This window comes from Perissodus microlepis, chromosome 16 (genome assembly GCF_051167445.1).
Source record: "Perissodus microlepis isolate ML-2025 ecotype Zambia chromosome 16, ASM5116744v1, whole genome shotgun sequence".
Classification (NCBI taxonomy): Eukaryota; Metazoa; Chordata; class Actinopteri; order Cichliformes; family Cichlidae; genus Perissodus; species Perissodus microlepis.
The window spans coordinates 6,645,422-6,654,769 of record NC_140476.1 but is presented as its reverse complement, the minus strand read 5'-3'; the positions used below and the strand labels follow the sequence as shown (position 1 = coordinate 6,654,769).

Sequence of the window (9,348 nt, the reverse complement as noted above, 5' to 3'; positions counted from 1 at the left end):
ACAGTATTTATACTTTCAGCACAAAAAAAAAAAAAAAAAGAATAATCGCACACAAACACCAAGGTTATAAAATCAATACTCTGAATGTGTGAGTTTTAGGAGTACATAATGGACTCCTGTGCTGTGATTCAGACAAACACACACAGGTTTGGCTGGGGTTCAATGCCAGGCTGATCCAGCAGGACATCACAGTAGACTGACTCAAACAGAGGAAGGTGTGTTTGTATGCCTAAACCAGTAATGTTAAACCACTTAAATAAACAGACCACCCTGCCCATTTCTCTTAGCAGTGCGATAACCTTGAATGACATCATGTCCTGACTTACGTCAGCCTTTGGAACACACAGTGAAGATTAGAGTGATCTGAGAGTTCAGTTTAGCAACGTTAAAGCACAGTGAACTATGGGAAAGCGACGTGTTGAAGTGAAACACTAATACACATGTGCAGAAACAAATGGCAGCTTCAACTGTCCCAGCTGTACTCAGGCTACCTAATTTAAGGCAAAAACAGTTTGTGTAAGTCTAACAAGCTTAGGTCAATATATGGTATGAGTGATTTTATATGATTTTAAACGGACTTGAGTAATTTGGGCTGGGCCTGAAGCAGCTACACGTGCCTGTATGCACTGAGTAAACAACACCAGCACTGCTATTGTTATTTTTGCTGTGGATTATGAAGACCAACATCACTACTATCCACTCAAACACCGAGATCTCAGCAGGTCTGTAAATGCAAGCAGTAAGATTGCAGATCAGCAGCAACGCAATATGACGCAACTTTGTGAGTCCGAACTGGTGACAAAGGAGGCGCAACATCCTCAGTGATGTAGCGCACCTTCTTCGTGGTGAATATGCATTACCACCATCAGGATGGAGCTGCAGGGCACCACCTTTGCAAAAATCTTTTCTAGCTCTGCTGAACAAGTCCAGGTGATTCATGAGGTCTTTAATGTCAGTAACTAGGAACTCATCATTGTTGTGGTTGTATCTGTCTGACAGCTGCCACACAACTCAAATTAGATTTCTAAAAGGATAATAAACACTATAATCCAGTATCATCTTATCTGAATGATTATTGTTATATTGAGAGGAGGCGTGAGTCAAAGAAAGGGAGTGCCGGGTGGCTTACACTGAGCCAATCAGCAGAGGGAGAGGGCGGTGCTCTGTGCTGTAAATACTTATCTCAACAGAAACTTTTAACAACTTTGTTGTTCTGTAGCTTTTTCTACTTTCAGTATTAAATGTATTTGCTGGGTTCAGAATACTTCTGTTTCTTCAGCCTCTATTAACCAACCTATGAATGTGACATGATGCTCAGATTTAAACAAGTGTAGGGCAGGTGTGAAATGGCTTGTTGTGATTGGTCAAAATTTCCCTGATAACAAAAAAGTTGTCTTTTACTTTTTTGTAGAAAAGGAAAACATGTTTAGTTTTTTTTTTTGTTTTTAATTTAAAGTTTTAATTCTGATAACTGGAAATAAAACTTCTTGGGTCAAGTGGGTCAGCCCTGGCCCCTTAGGCTCCACCTACAACGCTGTGGTACGCCTGAACTCTCTTATGCTGCAGCACAACACAATCTATGTGTCAGTCATGAACCTCTCGACTTTGAGTTGAAGCCACACATGTACAATCATGCCGGTTTCTACTGTCATTTTAATGATATTCCGCCAAAGAAGCTCAGACACATACAGATATACAAAGGCAGACATTTAAACAGTTTGAAAACTTTGAATGGTTTGCCAGTATTCTCTGAGTGGTGACACCTATCCTTCAGGAGAATACCTCAGCGGCCTCCTATGCCTTAACGGCAGGTTTAAATAGAAGTGACTGTGATACAATGTTGTGGTGGCAAGTGACCATTACGGTGGGTAAACCGGGGCATTTAGGCAGCTTTCTGGAATTTCTGTCAGTATATTCAGGAATAGATCTTCAGGCTTCTCAAAGGATATCCAGAGCTCTTTGGATGTCTCTGCCTTTAAATGATCCCACGCTGCTCAAATGTTGAGGGCCGGGCTCTGGGGAAACCAATCCATAACTGATAGAAAGACACACAATGGAGCACTATCCAGATATGCTTTTACTGCACTGGCAGTGTAACATTGTGTCATCATGCTGCAAAATAAAGCTGCTGCCAATCAAATGCTTTCCGAGGGTATTGCATGATGGATGGATAGAATTTTCATGGGGCTTCAGTGAACAGTAGATGGATCAACTGAAGGTTCAGATCACCTCTCAGTCTTGTTTCAGTTCTCTGCAGGATTTTGTCCTCTTTCATAAAAACATGACTTTCAGATACTGTTCATCAGCTGTAGATAGTATTTCAAGTCTGCCACTTCTTTTGTCCCCCACTTGTCCAGTTTCCTAAAACTTTATAGAGCGCATTGAAAACCGTAAATGAATTTACAGGTAACGGCCTATTAGGAAGAGTCTTTGAAAACTGTGTGTGCTGTATGAGGATTTTATCCAGAGGAATATGCTGGTATTATACAAAAGGAGGATTATTGTGGAATAAAGGTGGACCTCTGTTCACAGCCCAGTTTATTTTCCCCTGTTAGCAGACCAGCATCCACAGTTTTTAAGATATCAAGCTCAATTTAGTCCAATGGTACCAATAACAGCTCGAGTTGATTTAATTTAGGTGAAAATCAGTAAGAAATTGATATTACCCACAATTCTTTATGGATCGACTTCAAACACAGCAATATATGTGGCCTTTGGGGATATGAATACCTAGGCTGACTAAGAATTTGACCCTGACCTTCACTGATAGCACCCAAGATCAAAGGTGACCTTACAAAGACATTTCAAGAAACCATATTGAGTAATATATCATATAGAAGGGCATGGAGAGCGCTATGCAGCACACCTGTCATTATGGTACCCTACGACATCACAGTGAAGCATTAAAGTTTGAATATACCTTAAAATCTCAAGTTTTTACAGCTTATAAAAGTCAAAGATTTCAGCCAGTTGGGCAAAGAACATAAAAAGCAATATTTTAGTACGTAATGCTTGAATGCATGTTGTATAAAGTGCTTTAAGTGTTCAGATGGAGTAGAAAATCACTATATAAGAACCAGTCCATTAAACAAAAGCAGGTTGATGTCAGCATGTTTTAATACAAAAAAAAAAAACTTAAAACATCAAACAGCTCTTTGGGGCAGGGGTGATGGGTTTCATTATGATGGTTAACGCACCCATATTTAAAGTTAAAAAAAACAAAAAACAATTCAAAATGTTTTGGAGGCGTCGCTGGGACCAGGATAACAGGGGTTTAAAAGTTTTATTCTGTTAGTGTGCAGTTTAGCTCATGCACGTCCTGTTTCCTGTCAGTGTTTTGTGTATTTATGCGGTGAGTCTACTGTATGACTAAAGGGACACAGGGAGTCAGTCTGCTGCCTTCACTGCAGAACATCAACATCCGTTAACACCTCCGAGCCTCTCCTTCTTTGTGGCCATTCCTTGCTCATATTCAGTGGACCCAAACAGAGCACACAGGACGTCCAACGTGTCATTATTCCGCAAACTCTGCTGTTAACATGTAGTCTGGGTTAGGCAGGTGCTGCCATGCCTGACTGCTCTGGTAGAAGAATTCCTCTCTGTGAGGTGTTTAGTGAGGTTTCCACCATGTTTTTGTCTCTTGTGATGATTTCATGTCAGTTTTTGAGTGGGAAGTATTTTTCTTAAGAGTTAAAACACGACCATGGAGCATTTTGACTTCCTCAACTTCAAGACTTCACACTGGGCAGCATGAAAACATCTCTTTGCAAGGCTAAAAGCTTAATAGAGATTTAGCTTTCTGGTGGAAGTCCATATTAAACATGGTCACACTTTTGGATAACAGACAAAAAGGTCTAAACACTCTGTTTCAGGCAGCTTATAAAACTCCTGGATCCTTATGATGTCATAGAAAGCAGATATCCTAATAAACTCCACCCACATGCCATTCAAACATGTTCTAAATGAGGAGCAGCCAATCAGAAGAAGGAGAGAAGCTAAAATAGTGTGTTTGGGGCTGTGAGGCTGCTCCGACTCCTAGTTTAAGGCAAAGGATGATTATTTTGAACAGTGACTCATGCAAAGCTACCCTGGAGTCCAAGGATAAAAATTCAGAGTTGGACATGAGCAGAACAGCTCAGCATTAAACAAGCCATGATTACTATTACAGGCAATTTGTGTGCAACGTGTTTGACACCCTAAACAAAAGCAGCTTGTGCGTGTCAGTGTGTGACATCAATCATTTTCATGGTCAGAACAAGGGAAGAAGACAGCCCAGACTCGTTTTTATTACTTCCACTTGTGGCTCAGAGACAAAGTGTCTGTTTTTACTGTTGGTGTAAACAAGCGGAGAGACTGCACATCACTCATGTAGAGCACCGTGCACAGTGCGTACAAAGAAGACCCTACTTCACTGTTTCTGTTAACATTATCGAGAAATTTAGACTCGGGAGAGTTCAAGTAGACTCAAGCACTTTGGTAAGAAAAGTCCACCTCTTTAAATTAAGCTGATCTTAAACTTAGATTTGTTTTCGCTCCTCCCCCTTTAAGACAAATTTCTTCTGATTGGCTGTCATTGCAAACAAAAGGTTTGAGAAGCAGATGGGTGGAGCTTCCGGACCTGAGATGATCATATTAGGGATATGCTATCCCCTCTTCATGCCATCATACAGTAAAGTACATTTACAGTTTAACTGTGCGTCCTTTAACTAACCAATCAGCATGTAGCAGCAGAATGCCAGTGTTCTTTGGCCGTGTTGTTTTATTTGAACTAAAAGACTTTATTGACATTTTATTTGTTAAAAACAAATCCAAAAATTTTGGATTTTTGTTGAGTTGTTAATAATTACTTTGTTCCAAAGGTCAGGGGTCAAACCGGGCCACTAAAGTGACTTCGATAATATTCCCAGTACAGTAATGCCAGCCCTGACACTGTCTGTGTGAATTTTTTTTTTCTTCCTTTTTTTTACTTTGTATGTGTACTTACACTTCCATGTCCCCGGGGGTATATTTTCAAAGGCTGTTTGTTCTGGTAATAAAATAATTTAATAGGAAATGATATTTTGTGGTATTTCCACTTTACAAATGATGGCGAGGACAGTTCTAGAATAAACTCAACACTTAAAGAAGGGAAAACTTTGGACAGTGTTTTTTAAAAAATTAATTTAAGCTGTTGTGATTTTTTTTTCTGGTCCAGCCCACGATGGTTTTTTACCATTTTGCGGCACTGCCATTGGTTGCGGACTACCTTGTGATCGCCCTCTGCTGCATGCCTGACTGAACTGCAGCCAGGCAGTGGACTGGCGCATTCTGGTGCCATGATGTCGCCGCTTCTTCCACGTTTGTGGCATCAGATTCAAATTATTTTACAAATTTCTGCAGCTTCATCGGTTTTAAGGCATTAATACAATACAATATAATACAATACATTCCAACTTACCAAGAAAAACTATGGTCTGCTTCCTGGCTGACTTGACCTTTGAACTTTCATTATGGATTGCTCTTTGATTTCCACTGGTGCTTCCTTCAATGAATCCCATCGGCTTCTTCAGGACCAGGATCATAGCTCGGCACATGAAAGCCACGCAGACCAGCACGATCATGTACACGATGAAGGCAAAGAAGATGCTGATCCTGTACATCACCCAGTGCTCCCTCAGGTTGGTGCAGAAGGTCAGGTTCTGGACTGGGGTGCTGCGCGTGACTGGGATGTGCCCCTGCGTGCCCATGGTGATCAGCAGTGGCAGGGCCACGATCAGGGCCACGATCCAGGCGAAGGTGATTAGGCCGGTGGTCCATTTTCCTCCCAAGGTTTTAAAGCGAAAAGGGTAACAGGTGGCGATGTAGCGCTCAAAGCTGAGCGTGGCCACGTTGAGGATGGTGGCATAGCTGCAAGCCTCAAACAGGAAGTTGTAGATCTTGCAGAAGGCGTTGCCCGACGCTGATGTGAAGGGGAACCAGATGGCACTGTAGAGCTCCACCGGCATGCCAATGAGAAGCACCAAAATGTCAGAGCAAGCCAGACTCACCATGTGGTCAGTGACGTTCTTCTGAAGGTAGCCCTTACGCTTTAGCACCTGGGTCACTCGGATAGTGACTGAATTACCCACAATTCCCGTCACCAGGATGAGGCTGTAGAGGACCGTGAGGAAGATTTTGATCCCATATTTGGGTTCAAGCTCTTGCCAGTTCTTCTCCTCTCCTCCCTGCACTTCCTCATTCATGGCTGCAGACTGGCGCGTTCAGATTTTCCAGGTATTGCTTTGCTTATCAGTCCTGCTGCGCGCTCTCCTTGCGGGCCGGTTTTTCCTGGAAACAGCTTAACTTTGTCTCAAAGTATTCCCGACTATCGCAGAGGTGGGAAACACGGATCGCTACGCGCACTGTGGAAAACTTTCTAAACAAAAACTCCTCAGTTTACCCGGCGTGCTTCCCCAGCCCCGGCCACCTCCTTCCTGCCTTCATGATCAGGTAGAAGTATCCAGAGTGTTTCCGCCCGTGCGTGTCCTCCTGTGGTTTCACCTGTGAGTAAGTAAAGTGTTGGGCAACATTTAAATTGTGCTGACTTCCTCCTCCCTCTGATGAGAACAGCCCAGTTAAACATCAAACACGAGCGCGGGTCTGGTTTCACCCCACACACTGTAAGAAACAAAAAGCAGGTGGGCCAACGAATAAAAACAAAAAAGAAAGCAGATCAGCAACAGACTGCACGGCTCTGCTGACTTTACTCGGCTTTGTAAAGGAAAGAAACATGGAAGGTAATGTTGACATGACATACAGTTCAACATATGAAGCCCACAGAACTTTACTTCTGTTTGGGTCAAGTTGAGCTGATATATTATTACAACACTGTAAACACTTGGTAAAGTAAGTAAGTAAAGTTTATTTATTAAGCGCTTTTCATAGACAGGTAGTCACAAAGCGCTGTACACAAAGATTAAAATAAACAGTACGATAAATAGCAAAATGCACAATATACACAATATAAGAGGTTAAATGTAAATTAAAAATGTAAAAAGCGTTGGTAACCGAAGGCTTGTTTAAACAGTAAATGAAAAAGTTGGACAAACAGAAGTTTACGTGGTTGTTTAGTTTCAATATTAAGTTCACAAACTTCATAATTCAGACTTTTATTTACTTCTGTTTGGGTCATGTTGTCCCAAGTTTTCACAACTTTATTATAGTTGTTGGGTCAACTATAATAGGTTAGTTAGCCAGGCTGTTGCAGTGGAGTAAGTCATTATTTTATTTCTCAGTTAAAGAAATGAATAATCTCTAAATTTTATGGTAGTATTCTTTTTATGGAGATAATGACAGAATATCAACCAACGATCCAGAAAACACACTCTTTATATAAATAAAAGATGTAGATTTATTTTCACATCATTACTACTTGGTGGAGCAACTCTAACATAACATTACAACACTGTAAAAAGAACAACAAGTTGAACTTTTTTTGGGGGGGGGTTCTCAACTTCCTAAAAATGCTGGGCAAACAGAAGTTTACTTTGCCATTTAGTTGACAAAACATACACGCAGTTCAAAATATTAAGCTGCCTGAACTTTATAATTCACACTTATTTACTTCTGTTGGGCCAAGTCAGCCTAACATATCACAACCCAAACATTTTATGCACAAACATTTATTTTATTTCAAACAAATATGCAGATATTTGGAATGATGGAGGCAGGTGCAGGAAATTTTCCACAAAGACTGAAGTGTCTCTCTGATTTCTTTGTATAGTCCATATCTTAAACTGATTACTGATTAATGGAGCACTGCTGAAACTGTCCAATCACGGGTCAAAGGCACCTGGAAACATGTCTGATAACACTGACAGTATTGAGAAAGAAATATAAATATTTTCAGTCCCAAGTGGTTCTGTGTTGAAGTTGCAATTTCATGATTAAAGTTGTTGTTTTTTAAGTCAAACAGCTGCCACAGCTGCTACACCATCTACAAAATGTCTTATGTTGAACTTTAATCTCCACATTTTCACTTTTCTTTATCAAAAAGAATAAGAATATGTTGTTCGTAATGTAGCTCTAATACTTTTTTATAGCCCGGTAATCTGATTATGTGTATATAGCTATAGGAGTGAAACAGGTTGTAGTATTTACTTTCCAACGTCAGCGTACTTGTTTGTTCCTCTTTCCCTTTTGTTAAAAGCTCAGTATGTTCTCTGTAATGAATCAGGCGTCTGCTTTGAGCTGAACAGCTGGACTGTTGAATTTGTGTGTTCATTCATTTGCAGATTTTAAATTCATGGCATTATTTGCCATCTCAACTAGTTCAGTTAAACATTAACATTGACGATGCTACAGTGCATCATCGGTCCTAATGTGCCTCCTTTACACATCCTCTGCCTCGAGGTTTTAGCAAGAATAGAAGCAGCAATTGAAACGCTGTTCAGTTCAGTACAAATAAACATTTAAGATTTATACCGAGCTTGTGCTGAAGATAAAAAAGAAGTTCCTGCACAATCAGAAATCCTGAAAACGACTTCAAACAGGACAGAAATGTGCACTTTTAGCCACAGTTGTTCATTTGGATGACGGAGAAGTCAAAGGTGGAATAAACTAAATATGAAGGAGGTGAGTTCATCACCAGGCCCGGGGAAGAAAATCTGACTGCTTTTCCTCCTTTTTAAATGTAATCAGTGATGAATGCGGGGCCATTCTTTCTCTATAAACATGAAGTACACTCGAGTGCATAAACCCTAAAAGGCTGACTCCTTGAAGTGATGAAGGCAGGCTGAAGCAGATTAGATAAAAGCTTTGAGGACCTTCTCGCTGTGATTGAGTATTGTCAGATACCGTCAATTAAACTGCCGAGCTCCATCGAGCGTCACTGGCAGCCAGATGTTAACTGTCAAAACTAAAATTGAGGTTGATTGTTCATTATGGTACTGATGCCTCTTAATTATGTGACATTGTGTTCAGGCTCCAGTTTGTAGATCTCAGTAACGACAAACTGTCCGTTTGACTTTGAGATCATGAGCAGCATCATGAGGCGAGGAATCATCATAGCTGTTTGAGGTTAAAGGAAAAAAAGAGCAGACATGACGTGATAAGGACTCAACTAACAGCTGATTATTTTAAAGGAAAAAAAAGCAGCCAAACGTCAGACACAAGGCCGACTTTCAGCCTACGCACAGTTCATATTCCTAAAGTGGATAAAGTGAATCATGAGTGAAACTACAGATAATGTGCAGAACATAATTTTTTAGCAGTTTTTCACAACCCACTGTGCATAATAAGCAGGTCAAATATCTAAATAACACCAAGACTGGGTTAAAAACCCACAGGAAACAAAGCTTTTTTTTCAGGCTGCAGAAATGAGGAAGATTT

The 9,348-nt window shown here is 40.6% G+C and overlaps 1 protein-coding gene across 1 annotated transcript; it reads right to left on the bottom strand.

Moving 5' to 3' along the window:
- Window positions 1-1,496: 1,496 nt before the first annotated feature.
- gpr39 (G protein-coupled receptor 39) lies at window positions 1,497-6,504 on the bottom strand. Its single transcript, XM_084907616.1, has one exon. The coding sequence runs from the start codon at window positions 6,219-6,221 to the stop codon at window positions 5,391-5,393; it is 831 nt and encodes a 276-aa protein (XP_084763742.1). The 5' UTR covers window positions 6,222-6,504; the 3' UTR covers window positions 1,497-5,390.
- Between the last annotated feature and the right edge of the window lie 2,844 nt (window positions 6,505-9,348).